General features: G+C 40.5%; 1 protein-coding gene across 1 annotated transcript; it reads right to left on the bottom strand.

Moving 5' to 3' along the window:
- Window positions 1-152: 152 nt before the first annotated feature.
- Window positions 153-26530, bottom strand: ACSM4 (acyl-CoA synthetase medium chain family member 4). The gene is made up of 13 exons (XM_007967467.3): window positions 24804-26530; window positions 22611-22821; window positions 18601-18808; window positions 11938-12081; window positions 11037-11193; window positions 8425-8504; window positions 6685-6808; window positions 5912-5992; window positions 5667-5768; window positions 4807-4934; window positions 4609-4708; window positions 1792-1911; window positions 153-586 (listed from the first exon to the last, which is right to left on the bottom strand). Exons 1-13 carry the CDS (start codon window positions 25002-25004, stop codon window positions 500-502), a joined length of 1743 nt encoding a protein of 580 aa, XP_007965658.2. The 5' UTR covers window positions 25005-26530; the 3' UTR covers window positions 153-499.
- Between the last annotated feature and the right edge of the window lie 504 nt (window positions 26531-27034).

Here is a 27034-nt window from a genome sequence, read left to right as displayed (position 1 = left end):
GTTAATTTGCTTCAAAATGAGGCACAAAAATACAGTATTTAATTTCATTAAACTCACAATTTTTGAATTATTTATACTCTTTATTTTAATGTCTTGAAGTTTGGTCTCATAAAGATGTTAAGCAGAAGAAATTGTCTTGAATATTTCTCTCAGGATATGTCTTTATTTTGAATCAATCAGGCACAAGGTAAATGAAATACAGATTCATTGTGCTCTTTCTTGTTCTAAGCAATCATTTGAGTCCTGCTATTTTCAACACTACAAATCATCATCATTACCTTTGTCAGTTTGGTCATTATAACAATTTGCATCCATATATTTTTTAGGCTTTTATTTACTTTCAAATTTTTTAGGTAAGTAAAAACCAAAAACTCAACAGTTCAGTTTTCAAGCAGGAAAGATCTTAAACATTTTAAGAGAATAGTCACTGAATTATCAGGAACAAATACTAAAAGAAAGCAACCATATTACTACTTAACCCTTCAGTTTTCTTATCAAGCTATCTTCGTCCCCATTCTTGGTCTCTTAAAACGTTGCGTTTGATTTTCCCAGTGATTGTCTTTGGGAGTTCTTCAACAAATTCCACCTAATTGACAGAAAAAAACATTATGAGACACTTTATTCTATCCTTCCAATTGTCAGTGCAATGGGAGAGAGCTTGCATGAAACTTTGACTGAATTTTAAAGTCGAGATTATCTTAGCCTAAGCTCATTGAATTTCATGGACACCAGAAACTGGTCTGTTTATATAGGAAGGATAACAGTGTAGCTCTATCTTATGGATTTTTAGTGCAAATTCACTGAAATGCTTTGCCAGAAGAAAGTCATAGTCCCTTTACCCCATTTCTTTCCCCTAGTTCAAATAAGTCCTAGGCCTCCACTCTTCCCGAGAAACGGAGATCACAGCTAAACACAAAAAGAACAGTTCTTGTCTTTTCAGAGCTGGATCCTGGAGGTTTTGAGGAAGAGTTTTAGGGGTAATTTGGGGTATATAATTTGGAGTATATAATTGGGAGTATATACAGTTTTCCCTTCTGCCCTGACTTGACCACAAAAATCCTCCTTTTGTTCTCTTCTCTCAAAATAAGACTACTGTATTTTAAAATGCCCCCAAATAGTCTTTCTGAAAGTCAACGGTTACTGATTTAGTGAACTTAATGGAGGAAATGTGAGTAGTTTTTAGGTTTAACTGCTTTTTGACTGAAATGATGCCAAATGAAATAGAAATCTCATGCAGCGGATCAGTAATTATCAACCAATTCCACAGTTAGAAGGAAACTACAGGGCCATCTTCATGTATTTACATAGTGTTGTTCTTAAATCCTTCTTTGAAGACGGTTTCAGGAAAGATTCCATAGTTTCTTTGGATACCATCTTCTTCTGAACATTAACTGAGGTTACTTCATACTTCAAGGCTTGTACTTTGAATTTATAGGGGTATTAGGGATAAGAGTAGTGAGACAGATGAATCAAGGGCTGTCCCTAAAAACAAGGCACTTGGCAATTCTTTGCCACTGTGTTGTTCTCATACAGAATGGGCCTAATTAGTCCTAGAAAGACTCTCAGTAGTGATTCAGTATTGCAGAGTTGATGAAAGGTTCTGGTTTATAATTCACTTATACCGTTCTAATATAAAACATTTTAAAGCAAAATTCTTAGGGTTAAACAAATTGAAAAGCGTCATCTACCTATATAATGAGCTACTATAAAGTCAAAATCCAGTAAAATCTAATTCTAGCTTAGACCCTAGTTTGGTAACTTCCAAACTTAACTTTTGGGCAAAGTACTTGCCTTTCTTGGATATTTATAAGGTGCAGTTGATTTTTTCACATGATCCTGAAGCTCAAGAGTTAATTTCTCTGGGTTGTAGGACTTAAAGGGTGCAGCTAAGACAACAAAAGCTTTCACCACCTGCAACAGAAAAGTTAATTTATCTTGCTCATCTGTTTTTCAGACATGTCAAGGATTTGCAGCCAATGCTGAATGCAGTTGCTTACTACTTGTTAACAACAGTTCGTGTGATGACTACAAATGCCAGAGGTTACCTCTGAACAAAGCTTGGATACAACTGCAAAGTGATGTTTTTCAGAATATTTTCAGGTAAATGGTGTATGAGTGTGAGGAGTGCAGTGGTTCAAGAAAGTTAAGTTCTATTTACAGATCACGCATGTATTTAACATTGCAATCAGACTGATCCTATTTATTATACGGGCAGTCCATGGTTTATGGATGACCACTTACTCCATTAAACCGGTACCATTAGAAGCATGTAGGAGGGGGACAAATGGAGCTCCTAGAGAACATGTGGTTTCAAAGGAGTTTGGAGGGTCCCAGTGGAGGAAGGACTGTGTATCCTGGGAGATCAAATCTTAGGAAGGGGCTGAGCATGGTGGCTTACACCTATCACCCCCGAGACTTCGGGAGGCCGAGGTAGAAGGATAGCTTCAGCCCCGGAGTTTGAAACCAGCCTGGTCAACATGGTGAGACTCCCATCTCTACAAAGACTTTTTGTAAAAAAATTAGCCAGGGTGCAGTGGTGCACACCTGTAGTACTAGCAACTCGAGAGCCTGAGGCAGGAGGATCGAATGAGCCCAGCAGATTGAGAGGTTACAGTGAGCTCTAACTGCACCACAGCACTCCAGCTTGGGTGACAGAGCAAGTCTCCATCTCCAAAAATCAAAACCTCTCAGGAAGGATCGGTCTATCTCGTGAGGTCTTTTTTGACTCATATTGTTTGCTTCTCTTTGAAATACTGTTTAAAACCCACCAATTAGATAATTACTGAGGTTAGTAAGCATAATTTATATTATTTATTGTTCATACATTGATTCTAATTCGTGGTTACTTCGGTTCAGCTGAAATCATTTGTATTGAGAGAATAAGAACATGGTGGCAGGAAGAAACTATTTTTGAGAATGGAGTAGATGGAGAGTAGAGTGGGTACAGGAGGTAAGAATATGGGATCCATAGTGTCACTACAGAGGCTAACTGGTGTGTGAGAGGGAAGTTCAGATGTGGAATGATGCTGACAAACTGTTTTAAAATTTTGTCACTTGCTATGTCCATAGGAAATTTCCATGAGTAAAACAAATTATGAAAATAGGGCTTCCTCCTAGAATTAAGGCTATTACCGTCATTGCCAGAGTTCCCCTTCCTTAGGTCCTAAATAGGCTCATGAGATTGTTTGGGAACCTGGCCACAATTTTCTTTTTCTTTCTTTCTTTCTTTTTTTTTTTTTTTTTTTTTTTGACACGGAGTCTCTCTCTGTTGCCCAGGCTGGAGTACAGTGGTGCAATCTTGGCTCACTGCAACTATTGCCTCCCAGGTTCAAGCAGTTCTCCTGCCTCAGCCTCCTATGTAGCTGAGATTACAGGTGCTCACCACCACACCTGGCTAATTTTTGTATTTTTAGTACAGACAGGGTTTCACCATGTTGGTCAGGCTGGTCTCGAACTCCTGACCTCAAGTGATCCACCCACCTCAGCCTCCCAAAGTGCTGGGATTACAGGCATGAGCCACCGTGCCCACAGTTTTCTATTTGTCTTGTTTCTGTGAGAAAGTATATTCTGAACTCCATGACAGCTTTCCATTCAGTGAAATCTGTGGCTTTTGCCTATGCAGTATCTGTTCCTCCTTTTTAGTAACTAATTTTCCTATGGAGTGTACCCTAACTTCTCTCTGGTGGGACTGACACCAACACTATTTCCAAGGATAGACATATGATCCAAGTCTGACCAATCAGCATATACCAGTCTCTGAACCACATTGGTTAGAGATGTGATCTAAGGTAGGCAAATGAAATCTTGAGAGTTACTTGAAACAACTGAAAGCAGAGCTGTATGCTTCCCTGAAGGGGTGGAGGGCTGCTAAGGTGTATACGTCTGGAGTTGGTTGATATGAAGTAGGAAGAATCTGATCAAATGGAGCCATAATAAAGAACAGCAGAGTCAAAAGTGAAGAGAAGCTGGGCGCGGTGGCTCAAGCCTGTAATCCCAGCACTTTGGGAGGCCGAGACAGGCGGATCACAAGGTCAGGAGATCGAGACCATCCTGGCTAATACAGTGAAACCCCGTCTCTACTAAAAATACAAAAAACTAGCCGGGCGAGGTGGTGGATGCCTGTAGTCCCAGCTACTCAGGAGGCTGAGGCAGGAGAATGGCATAAACCCGGGAGGCGGAGCTTGCAGTGAGCTGAGATCCGGCCACTGTACTCCAGCCTGGCCAACAGATCAAGACTCTGTCTCCAAAAAAAAAAAAAAAAAAAAAGTGAGGAGAGGCTAAATCTTGCCAACCTCATATGAACCCTTGGATGTGGCTGTACTTAAGTACTTGTCATTTATATGAGCCAAATGCCTTTTTTTTTTTTTTTTTTTTAACTTAAGGCAGTTTGAATTGTGTTTCTGTCACTTGCCATCAAAAGAATTCTAATACTGCCTCTTTGGGACACAACTTATTGTAAAGTTTGTTGCCTGATTTATATTTTGGCCAAATGCATGCTTCATAATGAGAATTAATAGATTGACCACTCTTGGTTCAGCCTTTACAGCGGTCAAATGGACAGAACTTGAAAACATGAAGTTGCTTCTTTAATGAATGACATTCATCTACCTCTCTTCGGATTTGATCTGGACTACTGACAACAGCCGATTCAACAACTGCTGGGTGCTCAATGAGTGCACTCTCCACTTCAAATGGCCCGATACGGTACCTGAAGAGGAAAAGAAGTTTTTGCCCACCACATCCTCCAAGTAAGAGATCTCCCTCCCTGTCAAATTGTTACCTCTTCAGAGTGGAAAAGGTACAAACCCAGAGGATATAATGACATCATCAGCTCTGCCGACAAACCAGAAATACCCATCACTGTCCATCACTCCTCTGTCTCCAGTAACATAAAAATCTCCTCTTATCGTGGCAGCAGTTTTCTGTGGATTGTCCTAGGAACCAAGGATGACATTTGGGGATTAGTCTGGTCAGGACAGAGATGGGTATGGCACTCATTAAGTTACTAGTACATTACACATCCTACTTCTAAAGGAATTTTTTTTTGTTTGTTTTTTGAGGCAGAGTCTCTCTCCGTTGCCTAGACTGGAGTGCAGTGGCTTACTGCAGCCTTGACCTCCTGGGCTCTAGTGATCCTCTCACCTCAGCCTCCTGAGTAGCTGGGGCCACAGGCATGTGCCACAACACCTGACTAATTGTATTATGTTTTTGTAGAGATGGGGTCTCACTATGTTGCCCAGGCTGGTCTTGAACTCTTGGGCTCAAGCCACCCTCCCACCTTGGCCTCCTAAAGTGCTGAAATTATAGCCATGAGCCACTGTGCCTGGCTGGAAATTAAATTTTTTTTAAAAGATAGTTCCTAGTATAAACTACAAAAGGTCCTAAAGAGTATAATAAAAAGCCCCTCTTCAATCTCTAGCACCCCCAACTGCATCCTCATTCCAGCCTGTCCAGTTTTCCTTTCTGAGGATAACCACTGCAACCAGTTTCTCACATTTGGAATTTCATCTTTACAGTACTCTTGGGTGATAGATGATAGCCTTCCCATTTTACAGTGGATGAAAGATTTTGTTGCTTGCCCAAGGTTACATAGCAAGACATGGGGGAAATGAAATTTGAACCCAAGTCTGTGTTTAAGGCACGGCCAGCACTTTCTATCCTCATACCACATATTCAGAGAAGAAACAGAAGGGCCGTGTAGACTTTAGTCTGAGGGCAATTTCCCCTTCTTCGCCAGGCGGTAGAACATTGCCATTTTCATCTATAATCTGGAATGAAATAAACAATTGATGTTCTTAGAATTTTCTTTTCACAAAATGAAAGCAGCTTGTGAATAGTTGTACAATGAATAGCAGAAAAGGAACACATTCTCTCTCCTTTATTGAACCAGTCAGATATTTTTTCAACCTACCTGGACATCATAGGGCAGCATTCCTTTCCCCATTGAACCTGGTTTGATTTCTTGGCCTTTCTGATTGGCACAAATTATTCCCTATTGAGAGGACAAGCTTTGTGTAAGTATACAAAAGTTCATTTTCTGAAACTATATCATGGCAATGAAAATTAAGATTTGATTTTGACTGATTTTCCTGGCATGCAGGCACACCTTCCGAAATATATTATTTGAGACCAGTAGTTCTCAAACTTGGGTGTGCATTAGAATCAAATTTGAGATTCTGGAGCATTGTTGAAACACAGATTAATGGGCCTTATCCCAGAGTTTCTGATTCATTCGGTGTGGAGTGGGGTCTAAGAATTTGGCATTTCTACCAAATCTACCCAGATGATGTTGATGTTGCTTGGTTTGAGGGCCACACTTTGAAAACCACTCCTTAGACTCCATTAAGTGCACCTTAGAATCAGCTTCCCATGGACGCTCTCAGAGGATTATTCCCAGCACAATGGAAAGATGAGCTGCTCAGTTCTGAACCTCACCCACCCTCTAATGCCTCTGAGGTTTCTCCTGCAAAAGGGGGAGGCAGGAATGATGGAATAATCATTATTCCCCTTCAGCAAAACCTAATTGAGCAATCGGCAAGTTTTGGTAACTACCGGCAAGGTGAGGTATCCTGGGAAACTCTATACAAATTCAGAGCGGGAGGGAGGCACTTCAGGGGCTCAGTTGACAAACCTGGGGCAGAAAGGCCCCCTCATATACTAAACATAGATGCCCGCTAGATATACCACTTCCGTCTGTCCATAGCCCTCATATAGCTCCAGCCCAGTTTGCTCCCTCCACTGCTCCAGCACTTCTGGGTTGAGTGGCTCCCCTCCTGTCAAGCAGTGCCGCAGACTCTTGAATTTATACCTGGAGAGAGAGAGTTGCATGGGTCTTTTCAAGAGGAACCTGAGTGCTTTCACTGCAAGACAATTAGGACATTCAAGCAGCAAGCATAGCAGCTGGGAGAGGCAAGTCTTAGGAAAGTTCATTCAACAAATACTTGTTGAACACCTGCCATATTGCCAGACTTTGTTCTCGGTATATGGGGGCACATTAGTGATTAGAACAAAAATTCCTGAGAGCTTTCATTTTAGCAGATGGAGGAGAACTTAGCTACTAAAGATGTAAAATGGCAGGAGAAAATGCTATTAATGATACTGAGTGTTTATTATGAGCCACATATAACAGCTAATATTGATTGAGTAGTCGCTATGTCGTAAGGGCTTTAGAAGCATTCTTAGACTTCTCTCAACCCCTATTTACGCATGAGGACATCGAGGCTCAGAGAGGTTAAAGAACTTGCCCAAAGCCTCCCATGTAATAAAGGACTGAGTTGATACTCATGAAACTCTACCAGGCACCTTCCACTTCTCAGGGTGATCTCACCAAGCATGTCACTTACATTAAATTCTCACCACAACCTTATGAGGGGGCTCTTAATCCTCTCTTAAAGATGGAGTTGATGGAGGCTTAGCAAGGTTATCTTGAGTGTCCAAGGCCACATGATTAGTAAGTAGCAGGGCCCTGCCTGTTTGACTTTGGAGCTTAGCTTTTAACCACTAGCCTTACTGGACACAAGTGAGAAAGCCTGGAACAGCCTGCTTCTCATACACTGAGGCCCCAAATGGGCCAGAGAGTGTGGGCAGAATACAAATCATATGCATTCAAAATAATCATTGAATAGTCCCTGAATTACTCTTGGATCATGAACAAGATGCTCATGTTTCAAAGGCCGTGACATAGGAGCAAAGGAGTTGACACTGATTAGGAAAAGAGAAGATTCATATTTGCTTTATTCTGTCTCGCATAGCACTTTCCCTCTTGGCAACCACACTTTGGTGGCAAAGGAGGATGGACAAGCCTATGCTACTGAATTTGCTCCTCTCTTCCTTTCTCTCCTCATGTATTGAGTTTGAATTAAACAAATCTACATTGCAACGCTGCTGGGTGTTCATATGGTTTGGCTAAATTCAATATGACCTTCAAGTCATAAACTTTGTTAGCTTTTCTTCAAAGCAATATAAATGCACTTTTCTTTCTTTCTTTTTTGAGGGCTGATTCTAAATCACAGTGTTTCTAAAAGAGTAGAACTAGAGGATAATTTTTTTTGAGTGGGAGTTCTGGGACTATAGAGGTCTGATTGTCCCTGGAAAAATGTCCAGTTGTCCTAGAAGATATTCCAGTGGTTCTTAGACTAGGGGACAGTTTTGTGCCCCAGGAGACATTAGGCAGTGTCTAGGGACATTTTTTATTTTCACAAATGGGGAGGACGAGGTGCTACTGGCATTGAATAGAGTCTTGGGATGCTGCTCAATATTCTGTAATGCATACGACAGTCTCCCAACAATAGAATTATTCGGTTCACAATGTCAGTGGTGTTAAGACTGACAGAGCCTCAGCTATCCTAAGCTGAAAAAGGGAGATCTGTGATCCTGGATGGTAGCTATTGTTTGTGGTTCAGATGGAGATTTCTGCCCAAGTACCTCTTAAGGTCTTTTCGCACAAGCATCCGGTACACAGTGGGAGGACTGCACAGGGCCGTGATGGGATAAGTGGTAAGCGTCTGGATGATGGAGAAAGACACAGATGTCAGAAGTGGTCAATCAAAGGCCATGACGAGAGCTGTTATTCTACACCCTGTTATTTTCCTCCATTAATATGTGCCCGTCCCATGGTCACTACTAGGAATAAGAAAACTAATATTTATTACTTGTCACTAGTGAGTGTATATCTGTTGGGAATTTCCAATTACTGAAAAGAATGTATATATATTAATATTACAGTAACAGACATACACAATCTAATTCAACAAGTGAATTACTGAATCTGAGAACAACCCAAAGGATGAACTGGTTTATTCTTCCTCAGGGCTACAGGTTACCTTTTATAGTGTAATCTTGTAACCTCCTGCCCATATATTCATAGATAGTATTGACCATGGATGTATAAGCAAACCTACTGGGACGTTTCCAGCTCCATTCCTGTAAAATAGATTGGTCTTTTTGAGTAAGTTGAATAAATGTAGAAACAAGCATTTTTTAGGCCTTTTCTTAATTTTTAAAAATGTGCTGAGTTCAGTATGCCTCTGGTTTCTTAAATAAGATATGGCCTAGGCATCTTCAATCTAGAGAAACACTGTTTTAGAGCTCCTTCTTCTGGAGAAGTTCCACCATGTCCCTCAATGTATTGACAATTTGCATTAAACTTAAGTATTTGGGAGAAGGCTCTCAAAATGTATATCTGGGCTACCTGGATTGTCACAGATAAAGTATAGCATTTGATCAGTAAGTAAGCATTTCTACCGTAGGTATCTGCTCCGTAGATTCTAATTATTTTTATAAAGTATAATGTATACACCTAAAAATAGCATACATCGATAAAGGTTTTTATAGCACTTAAAATATACACATGATTTTTGTAAAATAAAAATATTCTTATTTTACAAACATAGGTTTTGAAACTGCAAAGTTAACTTACCAACTTTAGGGCACTTTGTAAACCTGATGTAGAGATCCCAGTTCTTATGTTAGCATACATTTATGTTAAGACCTTTTAACCAGGGATCCCAACCCACAGGACAGACTGGTTTCTGTTTGTGGCCTATCAGGAACTGGGCCACAAAGCAGGAGGTAAGTGGTAGGGCAACAGAGCGAAGCTTCATCTGTATTTTTTTTTTCTTTTCTTTTCCTTTGAGACTGAATCTTGCTCTGTCACCCAGGCTGGAGTGCAGTAGTATGATCTCAGCTCACTGCAACCTCCGCCTCCCGGGTTCAAGCAATTCTCTGCCTCAGCCTCCCGAGTAGCTGGGATTACAGGCGCCCACCACCACGTCTGGCTAATTATTTGTGTTTTTAGTAGAGAAGGGGTTTCACCATCTTGGCCAGGCTGGTCTTGAACTCCTGACCTCGTGATCCACCCCCCTCAGCCTCCCACAGTGCTGGGATTACACCTGCTTCATCTGTATTTATAGCCACTCCCCATTGCCCGCATTACCGCCTGAGCTCCACCTTCTGTCAGGTCAGTAGTGGCATTAGATTCTCATAGGAGTCTGAACCCTATTGTGAACTGTGCACATGAGGGATCTAGGTTGTGTGCTCCTTAAGAGAATCTAATGCCTGATGATCTGTCACTATCTCCAATCACCCCCAGATGGGACTGTCTAGTTGCAGGAAAACAATCTAAGGGCTTCCACTGATTCTACATTATGGTGACTTGTATAATTATTTCATTATACATTACAATTTAATAATAATAAAAATAAAGCACACAATAAATGTAATGCACTTGAATCATCCTGAAATTATCTCCCCACTCCCCCCAGTCTCCATGGAAAAATTGTCTTCCACGAAACCAGTCCCTGGTACCAAAAAGGTTGCAGACTGCTGCCTTAAACCATCTTGTCAGACCAGTTAGCAAAATAACAGGTGAAGAGCTTTTATTCACACACCAGTATAGTTTGTATGTAATAATATGTATTTTGTTAAACTTAATAAATTTGTCATGGTTGAAAAATAATTGGCCCTAATCACATTTTTCTAAAGTCTAAAGAAATTGGAGTTATCTGAGATCTCAATCTAGCTGTCCCCGGTTGAGAAGGCAGGGCATGCATACCCGGTTTCCGACAGAGTACTGGGTTCTGAGAACTGACAAAGTGGGAAGTATAGGCTGGGGGAGAATAAGAAGAGCTGCTTGGGAGAAAGGCACCCCCACTTTTAATGTCCACTCCACACAAGAGTTCTGGTTTATCAGCTATTATCTTTATTTCACTGAATCAGAAATGAAGTATTTGTTTAGACTTCAGACTCCTAATCTGTTATTTAGAACCAGTTTCTTAAGTAGCTACAGATTGAGCAACACTAATCCTAAGCTATTTGAAGCAGCAGTCCGGATTTCCTGCCTAAGAGTGCTGCAGTTATTCCCCCTCCATTCTGTCAAATACATTTCAAAAGCCAAGACCCTTCAGACTTTGCTTTGTATAAAGAAATGATTTCCAGAATCCCAAGAAGCCTTGTATTCTGAGGAATAATTTCTTGGTGATTTTATGGGAAACAAGGAGGAACTCTAAAGATCTATCTAGCTGAAGGACATGACTTACGTCTAGGAAGATGTCAGTGTCAAACTGTGCCATTTGATGCACAAAAACACAGGCTCCACACAGCCAGGAAGAAAACACACTGCCAATGGCGGCCTTGACCCAGCCCGTGTCAGACATATTCCATATGATATCTGAGGACTTCAAGTCCAGCCAATACCTAAATGATATGAAGAAGCAACAAAACAGACCAAAAGTAAAGAAACAAAAATTACAAACTGGTATCTTTCAGGGGTGACTTTGCCCCAGAATCTTAAGGGCTACAGAGAAGGGTCAAAAGAATCCCCAGGCAAGGTGATAGATTCTACTTCTACTCTTCTTAAGGGCATTTTCAGAATCCCAGGTGGTCTGAGAATACAGTGAGAAGCTGGGTGTGGCATGATTTTTTGAGTTTGTCCATTGATGCAACAAATACTTGTGAAGCCAGAATGTGCTGGGCGCTGTTCTACAGCAGTGAGCAAGGTAGACCAAATCTCTGCTCTTATTTTAGGGTGACAGATAGTGAATAAATATACAATAAAGTGAGTTAAGTGTATTAATAAATATCATTATTTCAAGTAGTATAAATGCTATGAGGAAAATAAAATGGGATAATGTGACAATTGTAGGACAGCCTCTCTTTTAGGAAAGCCTTTCTGGGTAGTCCTTCCTGGCAATGAGAACAGGGAGCCAGACATGCTGTTAAGGGATTAATTAACGTCGATTCTTAAGTTCTTGCTTGATCAGCTGGTTAGATGCTGCCATTTACTGAGCTAGGTTGGGCGGGTCCAGCAAGAGTTCTGTTTTGTAGCCATTATGTTAGCAATATCTTACAGCAATTCAAGGAGAAGTATCAGTTAGTTAGATACACATATTGGCAGCTTTGGGGGAGTTCACCAAAAACAAACTGAATTTTCTTCCCTACCTTCCGCAGAGGGTTAACCCAATGCCGAGGCTGCTCTGAGAGTGCTGGGCCATTTTAGGAGAGCCTGTGGTCCCACTGGTGAAATAAATGGTCATTGGTTCTTGACTTCCTGTTTCCACACAGCTGTGCTCTTCAGAGGCGAATCTGCAAAATATGGACCCCAAGATAGTGGTGGAAGATGGCAGACCAGTTTAACTCTGATATTTCTTCTGCTCAACTACTTATGCCCTCTTGCTACCAGAAGATAGTTAACAGAACTGAACCTAATCCAAAGCTTTCCTGAGAGGAATTCCTCAAGAAATCTTAGCGGGATTTTGAATATCAGTGCTAAGATTTAACAACCTAGTTCTTCTTTTAAGCTTCATCTCCCTATAGGGTAAAGAAATAGCCAAGATAACTTTCAATATTAATAACAAAAGACATGCATTTTATGGATCGTAACTTTTTTTTCCAAGTGTGTTTTTAAAAAGTCTGTGAGTTTTTAAAAATCAGCATTGAATCTTCATATAGTGCTATTAATGTTTCAGGAGTTTTTATTATTTAAAGGAAGATCTTTTGGCATTTGAATCAAACTTTTAAATAGTTTTTTTTTTTTTTTTTCAGTATCTTTGATATCTGTGGCAGACGCAGCTAGCTGCTTACCAAATAGCTGTCTCCTTCTTCCTTGCACTCATAGAACTGATTCTGTTCAAGTATCAGGCAATCAAGTGCTTCAGGGGAGACTGTCTCTGTATAGCTCCTAGGGGCAAATCTTGATTAATCTAAGCCAGGAACAGTCATTCCTTTGGTTGAAGATTGGACACATGATGCAGTTATGGACAATGAGATGTAAGGCTTTAATGGCATATGTTTTCTTGTTCTAAAAAGAGTCATGAGGAAAAGATACAGCTTTCTTCCCCAGCCCATCCTGTTTTATGGCCTTTGGGTATTGTTGTGCAAGTACAGGATGTCTGGAGCTACCCTGGCCATCTTGGATTTATACTGAGAGTGGCGTGATAGGAAGATGAATAAATCTGTGTCCGTGTTAATTTCATTGACCCACTGAATTCACCAAACTGATAACAATCTCTGTGTAAGATTGTCTGCAAAGATAGCTCCATGATTCCTTCCATCCCTGTACACAAATTCTTAGATATTGTATTAGTTATCCATCACTGAGTAACAAATCATCCTTGTATGTCATTCCCTCATTGTAGGGCAGCGCTTATGTCCTCTCTCTTTGAATCTGGGGTGGTCTTATGACTTTTTTTCATTAATACACTGTGGCACAGGTTCTGGGACTTCTCAGCTTAGGCCTCAAGAAGATTCATAGTTTTCATTTTCCCTGTGGGGTACCTTAGCCACCATATAAAGATGTTTAGACTGTCCTGCTGGAGGGAGAGGCTATGTGCAGGAAAACTGAGGTGCTTCAGCTGGCAGCCAGCCTGACTTAAAGGTGAACCCACCTTGGATACTTGAGCCCCAGTCAGGCTGATTTGGAGCAGAGACCAGCTGCCTCTGCTGAGCCCTATGCGAATTTCTGACCCATGGACTCATGAGCAAATAAAATAACTACTGTTTACACCACTAAGTGCTGGAATGATTTGTTACTCAGTGATGGATAACTGGTACAGTATCCGAGAATTTTTGAGACTGGTGCATCATATTTTTATTTTATTTGTTTATTTATATTTTGAAATGGAGTTTCACTCTGTCGCCCAGGCTGGAGTGCAGTGTCATGATCTCGCCTCACTACAACCTCCACCTCCCAGATTCAAGCAATTCTCCTGCTTCAGCCTCCCAAGTAGCTGAGACTACAGACAATGCACCACTACACCCAGCTAATTTTTATATTTTTAGTACAGATGGGGTGTCACCATGTTGGCCAGACTGGTCTCAAACTCCTGATCTCAGGTGATCCACCGCCTCAGCCTCTCAAAATGCTGGGATTACAGGGGTGAGCCACCACACCTGGCTGGTGTATCATATTTTTAATTTCTCTGGTTGAAGGGAACAGGGTTAAGGATGCTGTTTTAGTTAATCTTGATGGTGAATAAGTGACATTGTCATTGAAACAGTAAAAACAGGATTTTTTTTTTTGAGACAGAGTTTTACTCTGTCACGCAGGCTGGAGTGCAGTGGCATAATCTCGGCTCACTGCAACCTCCACCTCCCAGGTTCAAGCAATCCTCCCACCTCAGTCTCCCTATTAGCTGAGACTACAGGCATGTGCCACCATGCCCAGCTAATTTTTGTATTTTTAGTAGAGATGAGGTTTCACCATGTTGGCCAGACTGGTCTCGAACTCCTGACCTTATGTGATCTGCCTGCCTTGGGATCCCAAAGTGCTGGGATTACAGGCATGAGCCACCATCCCCAGCCAACAGTGAGGATTATTTAAAAATAGTTTCATAAAATAATAACATGGTTTTCTTGGTAACTTGCTTCCTCCCCTTAAAATAGAAAAAGATCATTCATTCAACTATATTGATTTTCTTTTCAATGTATGTATAGAGTGAAGTTGATATGTGTTGGACTAGAGAGGGGCATTACTTCACAGAATCTAATACCTGTGGGGAGACCTCTTATGTTTAAACATTTCTCAATCCATAAGGGAACAGATGAATGGACATGATAATTCAGATGGTGATAATTCAGATGGACAGTACGGAACCTTTTGATAGAAGGCATCTATCTATCTTATCTATCTATCATCTATCTATCTCTGTCTATCATCTATCTACCTACCTATCTTTCATCTATCTATTCATCCATCCATCTGTCTACCTACCTATCTACCTACCTACCTATCTACTTATCCATCTTTCATCTATCTATCTATCTATCTATCCATCTATCTATCTATCTATCTATCTATCTATCTATCTATCTATCTGTCTATCTGTCTATCTATCTAAAAGAAAAAGCATCACAACCTGTGAGTGACAGGAAGATTTTCAAGCAGTGATTCCATTATCTGACTTCCTTTCCTTGAATACCTGAGTTCTGAGTTATGCCTTTCCAGATTTCAGAGCTAATTATATATTAATAACTTCTTGCTTCGTATCTTTGCCTCTTGTCCCTGAGACTCATGTATCTACTACCTGCTAGACATTTGAATGTTCACAGACCCTTCAATCTTGTATGTCCAACTCTAAACTTGTTATGTTAACCTCATCTACTGGCTCTTTCTCCAACTCATGGTACCTACCCACCAATCACCTAAGTCAAAAAGCAGCTCAGCCTTGACTCCTTCCTTCATCTTCCACATCCAATACTCTTCAAGTCGTGCTAGTTGTTTAGTTTGTTTCCTTTCCCCCATCCTATTCATTAGAGCTCAGATTTAGTTTTTTTATTATCTCTGCCCTAGATGAGGCTCCAGAATGGCCTCTCTGATTCCAGTTTGTTCCTCCTCAAACTAATCCTCTACATATCTGCCAGATAAATCTATTTAAAATCCAAACCTGACCGTGGCACTTTCTTTCTTAAAACCCATCGATGGCTTCTTTTGTTTACAGGGTCAAGTTTAAGATTTAGCATGGCATGTGAGATCTCCCATAGTCTGGCCTGTTTGCTCTTCCAGGCTTCACTCGGACTCCATATTTTATTCTCTAGCTAAACCAAACTGCTTGTAGTCCATTCCCTGCACAACTTAGGGTATTTTTTGTTTTTTTGCTTCCATATCTTTGGTCATGCTATTCCCATGCTTGGAACACCATCTTGACCCTGTCATGGTCAGAATCCAGAGTCCTGGACCCCACAGGACAGGGTCCTTTGTACTAGGACAGAAAAAGAGACATATCAATCTGGCTTATAATTTTGACCTTTTCCCTTATCCCATTATGAATATTCTGGAAAGTGTTAATGGACTTCTATACTTGGGAGGCAGAAGGAGGGCAAGAAGCCTTAAAATGTACTTATTGAATAAAAGATCAACTCTGACAATGTAAAATTAGCCCACATTATTGCTATGTGTAGTCTTCTGAAAAACTAGCCAACTGTTGGCAATGAGACAGCTATCCCTTCCCTAGTTTTTAGAGAAACAATCCATGGCCTTTTTGGAGGTATGACACTCCAAAGTCATTTGTTTAAAATGAGGATTTTTTCCATCTTGAAAACCACTCCCAAAGTGTGCAAATTTCAATTTGAAATCCACATGAATTCAAAGTCCTTTATCTGTTGTAAATTTTGTGGCATCTTTAAGGTTTCTTGGGGACTCAACAGATTATTGCAAAGATTTTTAGGACAGGAGTCTCCAAAGTGGAAGTGCTTGCTGCTCAAAGAGTGTGCAAGGCAACTGGGGCAGAGAAGAAAAAAGAAGAATCGCAAATTATATGTTTTTTTGTTTTTTAGACAGAGTCTCACTCTGTCACTCAGGCTAGAGTGCAGTGGCACAATAGTACTGTTTTACTCATCCTCTAACATTTTTATTTTTGGTATTTGTATAATGCACAAAAGTACATGTATATAATTTATAAATGAATACATGTATTGGAGGTATGTTTAAAAAGTATGTTACTAATGGAGATGCATATTCAAATAATAGAAATGCCATTACCTTAGGAATCACTATACCGTTGAATGACTTTGTTAACTTGAAAATAATAATGATAGCCGTTAAAATTACTATGATATTTATGGAGTAATTACTCTGTGCCAGGCATTCAGCTAAGAATTTTACATGTTTTACCACATTTGGTCCTTCTACAAACCCATGAGGTAGATACTATCGTAGTCTCCACTTTATGGATAAGATAAAGAGTTTCAGCAATGTTACTTGACTTATCCAAGGTTACACAGCTTATAAAAGACACAAGTAGTATTCACTGGTGTGGCCCTTGGGAAAGAATTTTGGGATTGGCCAATAGTATTTGGTTTATATTAATTCGTAAGATAAAATTTCATTCTAACAAGAAAAACTGCCCTATTATTCAGCAGGGTTTACATGTCTTCTCTTTCTATAAACTTCTCTGGAAGAATTATTTATAAACATAAGCTATTCAACACCTCTTTGAAGGATAATACCATTAATTAACATTTTACTCATTTTTTTACAGCTTAAAAAACACTTTCTCGCATATTCATTTAATGTATCCTCAAAACAACACTTGAGATAAGTACAGTGTAATTATTGCCATTTTACTTATGAGGAAAACTGCAGTTGTGATCTCTTTTGTTCATTCGCTTATAAATATTAAGCACGATTTACGCATTAGAAACTAGAGATAAAAAGATGAACCAAACACAGTCTCTGCTTTCTTACAACTTATGGTTTGGGGCAGGGATTGCCAGACTTTTTCTGTAAAGGAGCAGATAGCAAGTATCTCAGGCGTTGTGGGCCATGCAGTTTCTGTTGTAACTACTCCACTCTGCTGTTCTTACATAGACAATATGGAAATAAATGAGCATGGATGCAGTCCAATAAAACTTTATTTACAAAAACAGAGCCGGGCATAGTGGCTCACACCTGTAATCCCAGCACTTTAGGAGGCTGAGGCAGGTGGATCACTTTGAGGTCAGAAGTTCGAGACCAGTCTGACAAACATGGTGAAACTCCCTCTCTACTAAAAATACAAAAATGAGCCAGGCATGGTGGCCAGTGCCTGTAATCCCAGCTACTCAGGAGGCTGAGGTGGGAGGATCACTTGAACCCAGAGGTGGAGGTTGCAGTGAGCCGAGATCACACCACTGTACTCCAGCCTGGGTGACAAAGTGAGACCCCGTCTCAAAAAAAAAAAAAAAAAAAAAAAAAAACAGAAACAAGCAAACAACAACAACAAAAAGGGTGGCAGGCCGGATTTGGCCTTTGGGCCTGAATTTACCAAACCCTACTCTAGAGGAGAAAAAAAGACTCTACATAAGGGAACAGATGAATGGACATGATAATTCAGATGGTGATGAGTGATATGAAGAGAACAGGAGGACGATGTGACAGAGTGGCTCGTAGTTCTATTCTAGGTAGTGTGGTCAAGGGAAGCTTCTTAGGATAAAATATTGAGTCAAAATATGACAAGAAGGAGCCACTCATGAAAAGGGATAAGAAGAGCCCTCCAGGCAGAAGAAATAACAGGAGCTGAGGTAGGGCATGTTTGAGGAAGAAAAGGGAGAGTAGTAGGAGATGTGGTCCAGCTTTAAGCAAGGGCCAAACCACACAAGATTTTCATCATAGACCACAGTAGAAAGCAGGAGGGTGGAGGCAGAGCTATGTCCCTTTCTTCTGCCCTTAAATCCATTTATTAGGTAATATTTTTCTTTTTCTTTTTTTGAGACAAAGTTTCAATCTGTTGCCTAGGCTGGAGTGCAGTGGCATAAACTCAGCTTACTACAACCTCCACCTCCCAAGTTGAAGTGATTCTCATGCCTCAGCCCCCTGAGTAATTAGGATTATAGGTGGGCACCACCACGCCCAGCTAATTTTTGTATTTTTAATAGAGACAGGGTTTCACCATGTTGGCCAGGCTGGTCTTGAACTCGTGACCTCAAGTGATTTGCCCACCTCAGCCTCCCAAAGTGCTGGGATTACAGGTGTGAACCACCATACCCGGCTATTAGGTAATTCTTTTCTAAGTAAGAGCCCAGATCAACTCACAGTTTTCCTAAGTCCTTAGAGGCAAAGAGATTCCCAGATGTAGCTATAATTTGTGGTGTTACCAGCAGAGTAGATTGGCTGGGAAAAATACTCACCGAAATAACTCCTGGAAGCTGAGCCACCCATTCCGGCTTTGTGGAGACACCAGGAGTTTTGTCTTAAGGTCAGGACACTCCAATGCAATGGACTCCACCGCTGACGCCACCTCTTCACTGGCCACAATGCACTTGGCCTTGGATGCTCGCAGCCGGTAGAGGATGTCTTTTGCTGTCAGCTGGATTGTTCCCGGTATGAAGACGATCCCTGGGAAGGACAGAGGGCCCCTCACTGAACAGAACTGCTGTCCATCGTGGAAGACTTGGGCTTTGTGCCTCAGTGAGGAGAAGCATCACAATCCATTCTTCAGTTACCTCAGCTACCTCTGCCTTGATCCCCAAGGATATTGCACAGGACCCTGATTCCTGAGAGATCCCTTAGAGCACTAGCTTCAGAGTTTGACAGACCATGGGTCTAATCCTGGCCTTGCAATTTACAAGCTTTGTGACCTTGATGTCTCTGTGCCTTTCTTTCCTTATCTGTAAAATGGGAATAACAGCAATAAGTGTCTGGAATATAGTAGACATTATAATGGTGGGCCATTACTATGTAACATTTTAACGTCCGTTTGAATCATTATTATGTACCACTTAAATAGCACTTTACAGCTTATAACACATTTCATGAGCACTGTCTCATTCAATTCTTTAAACCAATGGTCTCCTGCCAGGTGTGGTGGCTCACGCCTGTAATCCCAGCATTTTGGGAGGCGAGGCCGGTAGATTGCTTAATCAAACTCAGGAGTTTGAGACCACCCCGGGCAACATGGCAAGACCCTGTCTGTACTAAAAATACACAAATTAGCCAGGTGTGGTGGCGCATACCTATAGTCCCAGCTACACAGGAGGCCTAGAGAATCACTTGAACCCTGGAGATGGAAGTTGCAGTGAGCTGAGATCATACCACTGTACTCTAGCCTTGGTGACAGAGTGAGACTCTGTCTCAAACAAACAAACAAAAGAAAGAAAGAAAAAAAACAGTGGTCTCCAAAGTGAGTTTTTCAACAATCCATTGGGACTAAGAAATGAAAATAGAAATCTGAAAAATTATTGGCTGGGCATGGTGGCTTACACCTGTAATCCCAACGCATTGAGTGGCCAAGGCAGGAGGGCCACTTGAGCCCAGGAGTTTGAGACCAGCCTGGGCAACATAATGAGATTACATTCCTGTTTAATTTTTAAAATAATATTTAAAATTTTAAAGAATTAGAAATTATTGAGAAACTACAATTCTTTTAATGCTTTTATCTCATTTGTGTATGTTTTATAATATGCATAGTCTATTAGTGCAGTAGAAGCAAATAAATAGCTATACCCAGATGGGAAGATGTGTATCCTAAATATTTTTATTGATAGATTATACAATCAAAAATGCCTAGAGACTACTGTTTTAAGCAACCCTAGTAGGTCCATGTGGTTGTGCCCATTGATGGAATATGAGATTTGGTCATAACTGGTGAGTGGCAGAGCCAGCCCTCAACTCTATGGATTCCAGTGGTCTGGCATCATCAAGGTTTGCCTAGACTACTTTAGCAGTGCTTAGTTTATCTCACCTCTTCATTTCATCCTAAACACTGACTGGAGACGTCTGATTTTAAAGTACCAGTTCATTCTGGGAAGAACATACATGGCCAAATTAGATGAAAGAGAAAAGTTTGTACTTTCTAAGGTGAATTATTGGGAAGAAGAAGTGAAGTGTATATAAAGTATTACAGATAATCACTACTGTTTATTGAGCACTTATTACGTGCCCAGTATCTCACTTAAAATTAATCCCAGTATATAAATAATAACCTGTCCAAGGGTCACAAAGTCAGTAAGTGGCAAAGGATAGAAAAGATTCAAAGATACATTTCCCAAACTCCCAAGACCTGTGCTATAAGCCAAACTACTTATTTCTTGGTGAGTTCCCTGAAGTTTGCTAAATACAAAAATGTGGAGTTGAATTGCTAGAAAGGAGATTTTATTTTATAAATATATTTTAAAAGCTTTTAAATATCATCCCTTCTTGAGAAAGTGAATAAATGCAAAAGGATAAGGAAGCTGATTAAGAAAACACCTTAGAATATTCGCTCCATGTAAAAATTTAAGATTATTTATTTTAGAAACCACTTGTTCTTAATGACTCACAAAGAATTGGTACCCTTGGTAGACTGGTGATATGAATGTGCTCAATGGGTAGACCGCTAAATTCAGGGTTGGGAGAAGTTTTCTTCTAGTGGAGTTCAGATAGCAAATATCTTAGGCTTTACTGCATACACTTTACAGCAAAAATCCAAAATATTTTGCTATGTGGTATAGTACAATTTCAATATTCTCACTGAAGATTTAATAATTCTGAGCTGGAAAATATAATCTCACCTCCTTGCTTTACATTTAATTTAGTGTTTTATGTTAGCCATTCAACCTGCGTGTTTAGTTTTCATTATTATTTTATACATTTCATAACTTACGTTAAGCAATATTACTTTTTTTATAACAAATCACCTTCAATCTACTCTCAACACACAATTGATTTAACATTTGCAGGTTGTTTTTAGTGAATACAAAAAGAATTTTATATAAACAAATTTTATATAATGCTGTTTTTATTTAATATTGACAGATCATTTTCAACAGTATTATGAAATCCTTGTAATTATCATTTTAGGGGTATTTCAAGTTGAGTTACCATAATTTTAATCACTTATGCACACACACCTCAACTAAACTTAGTCTCACCTATTATAATTCAGTCATTTCTATTTAGTTGTTTCCAAATTTTTATTATTAATAGCATTGCAACAAACATCTTTGTGTTCTTTACAGTATTCTATCCTTTGATATTCTTATTTATTTTTAATTGACTTATAAACATTTATGTCATGTTTTAGAGCAGGAATTGGAAAACTTTTTCAATAAAGGCCCAGATAGCAAATATTTTAGGCTTTGAGGGCCATAGTATCTCCATCTCAATGAGGATTTCTGCTGTTGTGAAACAAAGGGAACCATAGACGGTATGTAAATAAATAAGCATGTCTGTATTCCATTAAAATCACTTATGTAAATAGGTGCCCAACCAACAGGCCATGGCTTGTCAACTCCTGTCCTAGAGTGGAAAAAATCCTGTCGAATTTTTATTTGGGGTAAATTATAAATTACTACTTTGGGAGAAAGTGTATCATTGAATACATTAGTTAGTCTGAAAAAAAGGTAGAGATTTTTCAACTGGGAAGTGCCAATCATATTCTTACAAGTCCTGATGTATAAATACTTTTTCTTCTTCTTGTAATTTTTTTTCCAGGGAGAATCTAAATATATCCAGAGAAGTAAATTTTGGATGAACATGTCCTAAACAATCCAGCACTGCAAAGAGATGTTGGTACCCAAATTTGCTTTTATAGAGCTTTTGTTTTTAAAACTCGATTGCATAGCTTTCTAGCTGTGACTGACTAGAATGGCTTTCTAATTGTGACTTTTGGCAAGCTTTTGTTTGTTTGTTTTTGAGACAAAGTCCTGCACTGTTGCCCAGGCTGGAGTGCAATGGCAAGATCTCGGCTCACTGCAACCTCCACCTCCCAGGTTCATGTGATTCTCCTGCCTCAGCCTCCCGAGTAGCTGGGATTACAGGTGCACACCACCACACCTGGGTAATTTTTTGTGTTTTTAGTAGAAATAGGGTTTCACCATGTTGGCCATACTGGTCTCGAACTCCTGACCTCGTGATCCACCCGCCTCGTCCTCCCAAAGTGCTGAACTTACAGGCGTGAGCCATGATGCCCAGCTAACCTTGGCAAGCTTCTTAACCTGAGCCTTGGTTTCCTCTTCTGCAAAATGGTTATCACACTAATACCTCCCTCTTAGTGTTATTGTTATTATCATTATATCATGATTACCTTAACTCTTCTTTTTTTTTTTTTTTTGGTCTTCTGTACACATAGCTTTAATCAGAGCTAACATTTCAGAAAACCCTTGAGTTTCAGTCTTTCTATGTTTCTGTGTGATTTACAATGTTAAATATTGGCACTGACCTGTTCGTATGCAAGCCACATTGACCAGCCACCACTCAGGGATTCGCGGCAGAATCACAGCCACATGGTCTCCTCTCTGCAGGCCACAGGGCTTGGTGAGCACGTTGGCAGCTTTTCGGGACAAGGCGCCCAGTTCTCTGAAGCTCCATTTTACCTCATCCCCTTTGCCATTCACCCACCACAGGGCTGTGTTAGCTGGTCTCTCCCCTGTCTGACCGGGGACACACGGGAAAGAGAGGAGTAGGTTTACATGACTGATTACTCTTACATGGGGCATCTGCTGTTTTCCCCCTTTGGCACCGGCTCTGGTGCATTCTGCTAACAGCACCCTGAGTTGGACTTTGAGGGCACTGCTCCTCTCTATCGAACACAGCCTTGAAAAGAGAATCCCTCAGAGTGCTTTTACCCTTCCCTGAGCAGTGGGTGGGCATTTGACCAAAGTTGAGCCAATCAGACCTTCTCTCTCCGGACTTTTTGGTTTTCTGAGAGGAATCAAAAGATAGAAAAGGGCTGGTACAAAACTTATCTATGGGTTGTTGGTGCTTATGCATCCTCAGAGAACTGTCCTGGTTCCTGTCCTCATCGAGATGGACTCTCCAGCGTCCAGCCTAATTTTGTGAGCTCTCCTATATTACTTGAATAAATTTCTTTCTTGCCTAAATTAGATTCTGTCCCATCCAAATAACCTGAATGGATCTACTAAGTTTGACTGAGAACCAAACATCTCTTTGTACCCTAAGGCTGAGGTGTGGTTTTCACAAGTCACAAGAAACAGGGTCGAGGGAGGCACTACTGATTGACTTCTAGAGGAAACTTCTTCCCCTTCATTCTACAAAGTGAGTCATCTGTACTGCAAAACCTCTTTGCTTTATGTATTATCTGGAAAAAAAATTCCTCCCCCTTCTTCCCCCTACCTGGAGAACTTATTTTATCTTCTCTGGCTGGCAAATACTTAAAAGCCCTGTTGACATGTCAGTTCGTCTGAGAGCTTTTCTTAGACTTCTCTTTGTTTCTCCACCGACCTCTCTGTGTTCCTTCCTCGTTGTGCTCATACTCCAGACAGCTCCAATTCATCATATGACAGATGTGTCTCTTTCCTATGGATGTAACCTCTGTAAAGATCAGGGACTTGGTTTATGTTCTTTTGTGTGGCCTTGGATAAGTAGCTTAGTTTCTATGAGGTCAAGTTCCTCATCTGCAAACCTCCCATATTGTTATAGGGATTTGGTGAAATAATATAGGTCAGTATTTCTCAATCTTTAGTCATTTAAGTATCACTGTTTCTGTCAGCTCTGTCTGCACCTGCACTATTCTTTATTTTGTATACTTCTCTACATTGACTCACTTCTTAGGTGTATACATTTACCTAAGAAGGAATATACATTTAATCAGCACCATATTGGACAATTATTACCACTTGCTAAAAAATAGGTTATTGAAAAACAATTATGCTAAGAAAAAAACTATGCCATTAAATTTTATCTAGAGATGATTAGCTTCTACCTGTGGTCTTTATTCAAGAGAGTGTTTAGCAAGTGTTAGGTGCTAAAGACACAATGGTTTTCAAGGAAGGTTTCCCCATGTATTCAACAGGAAGAATTGGTTCAGTGTTATTTAATACCTTGTCTGTCTAGTACCTAACATCATGTTCCCATCCATGGGGCCTGCAGTGCATTTTGATAAGCACTGCTAGGTTAAGTGTTTAGCTCAGTGCCTGGCAGGGGATGAGGATCAGTACACAGAGAACTCATCCTGAGGCTGCACTGTAAACATTGCATAAGGGCTGCTTGCTTTATTCTTGTCAACCTCCAATTCTCTCCTAATTACTCCAATGATAACTGTATTCATAAAACCAAAACTCAATTTACTACTTTTTGGATAAGCCTGTGACCAACTTAAAAACAAAGCACTGTTGCGTGGGGCTTGGAGAAAAGAGAAGGAAAAGAGGCCTAACTCTGTGAGGAACCACCCTGGGGATGGGGGACAGAGAAGGCTCCAGGGCCACCCAGCCATTTGTAGCTGAGGATCTAAGATCTTCCCTGGGGAGAGGGGAGGACAATTGGAAAACAAACAATGGAAACCAAGAGGGTGAAAGAGTGCATTGGAATTAAGTGGTAGACTACAGAACAAGGAAATGGAAGACTGAGAGATAAGGGGACACCAAGCATCTACTGGAAGCCCATCATCATATACCTTCTCCTTTTGGGCCCACTGGTCCAGCACATCCGCAGCAAAGTTAAAGTTTTTAGGCAATGGACTGTTACAGCGATTTATGGCTTCAAAGTCAGCAAGAGTCAGAGGTGTCCAAAGCTGGCGATCTTTGTGAAAGTGCCGGCCAGGTGGCTTGGTGAGCCAGATGAATCTAAATGTCTGGTAGCGGAAAAAAATCTTCATGATTCCCAAAGAACTTTGTCTACTGCTATGGACATAGAAGTACTACAGCCTGTAGGGAGAGATGGATAGACAGTATCAGTTTCTCGATGCTCTGTGGTGAGACTGGGAGGTGGATTTGTGGCTGTGTGTCCCTGGCAAGTTGGGGAACACCTGAAAAACACCTCATCCTTCCTCAGAGCTGCGCTGTTAGCCAATGACTGGTCTCCCTCCCACTGAACTCTTCCTCTTCACTTTGTCTGGGACCACATGAGTCTTAAAAAACCCCTTAACTACAGAATTGTCACTCTGTTCCTGTCTTCTCCCCAACCAAACAACAGACAAAGAGAAACTTTGCTGTCTGGATTGGCATTCAGAGCCTTCTTTCATCTGCTTTATACACTGTTGTGTGTCTGCTAACTCCTCTACTTGAATTTTCTCTTCCAGTAGAGGCGGCCCGTTAACTTGCCATGAATGTCTGTTTCCCCTACTAAGAGTGGCCTGTCATTTCCCTGGCTCCTGCTTACCCTGTTCTCCTCTCCCCTTCAACTCTCCATTGTGATTGCTTGAAAACCTGGGTTTAAGTCCTTGTTCAGCCTCTTTCTGGCCGTAGGACTTTGGGCAAGTTACTTATCTTCCTGCACCTCAATTTTCTCTTCTGTAAAATAGGGAAAAATACAGTACTTCCCTCCTGGGGTTACTGTGAGGATTTCATAAGATAATGTGTATAAAATGCCTGGCTCGTAAAAGGTGACTTCCAAGTGTTAATTACTACTGCTTTTTTTTTGTTTGTTTTTTTGTTTGTTTGTTGTTTCTTATTAAGAAACAAGGTCTTGCTCTTTCACCCAGGCTGGTGCAATCATAGCTTACTGAAGCCTCACACTCCTGGGCTTAAGCAATCCCCCTGACTAAGTGTCCTGAGCAGCTAGGACTACAGTGCCACACCACCATGCTTAGCTAATTTTTTTTTTTTTTCTGTAGAAATATGGCCTCACTATGTCCCCCAGGCTGGCTTGTCTCCAACTCCTAGCCTCAAGTAATCTTCCTGCCTTTGCCTCCCAAAGTGCTGGGATTATAGGTATGAGCCACTGCACTCAGCCAACTACTGCTGTTGTTAAGGTTATTTTCCTTAATATTATTGTGGCACAGTTTTATTTTTAAAAATTCTACAATATGTACCAGAAGACTTGGATTTTATTTCTTTTTCAAAAATTGCTTTTAGTATTGGTAAAATTGCCTGCTCTTTCTGGACTGCCATCTGTAATCTAATTACTTTTTTTTATAATTTGGTGTTTATTTCTTCCTTGGATTTTCCACAACATGCATTTATGCTATTTGTGTGACAGTCGTCTACCTTGTATTATCAATGATAGTTTTTCATATATGTGCCCTGTCTCCCTACCCAGCTGGTGTGGGTTGAGGCGACGTAATACGTTCTTAGCACTAAGCATGACTCACAGAAGATCTGCAATAATAAAAGGCAGCTTTTAGGTTCTTGATGTAGGCAGGCACTTTGCATTTCTAATGTCATTCAATATTCATGACAAGCTTGTGAGGTTGGTGCTATTACTATCTCCATCTTACAGATGAAGACACTGAGGCTTATGTACACTCAAGGAACTTATCCATGGTCATTCAGCTCAAGACAAACCATGTCTTGCCTCTACCACCATGAGCTCAATGACGCAACCAAACAGAGACAAGGTTTGAACCTCTCTGGTTTGACTTCAAAGCTTACTTACTTAGCTTCTCTGCTATTTATTCTCCTTTGTGCTGCCTTCTTCAATAAAGGTTTCTTGTTGATGGTGAAGGCCTTCACCCTGTTGCCTTCAGGCTTGTGTAGTTGTTATGAACGGAGTGGAAGAATCTGCAAATGTAAAGAGTACCTGAATCTGCGGCATGGTGATAACAAATAAACAATAGAAAGGAGGGTGCAGGGTGTGCCATCCATCATTGTTATTGCCAAGCCCTCTGTGCTGCTCAGAGTGACTTCTGGATAAGTGGCAGGTCCATTTGGTGCAAACACAATTTGCTGTATTTCAGGAAAAGCTATT

This window comes from Chlorocebus sabaeus, chromosome 11 (genome assembly GCF_047675955.1).
Source record: "Chlorocebus sabaeus isolate Y175 chromosome 11, mChlSab1.0.hap1, whole genome shotgun sequence".
Lineage (NCBI taxonomy): Eukaryota > Metazoa > Chordata > Mammalia > Primates > Cercopithecidae > Chlorocebus > Chlorocebus sabaeus.
This window is presented reverse-complemented; position numbering and strand designations above follow the sequence as displayed.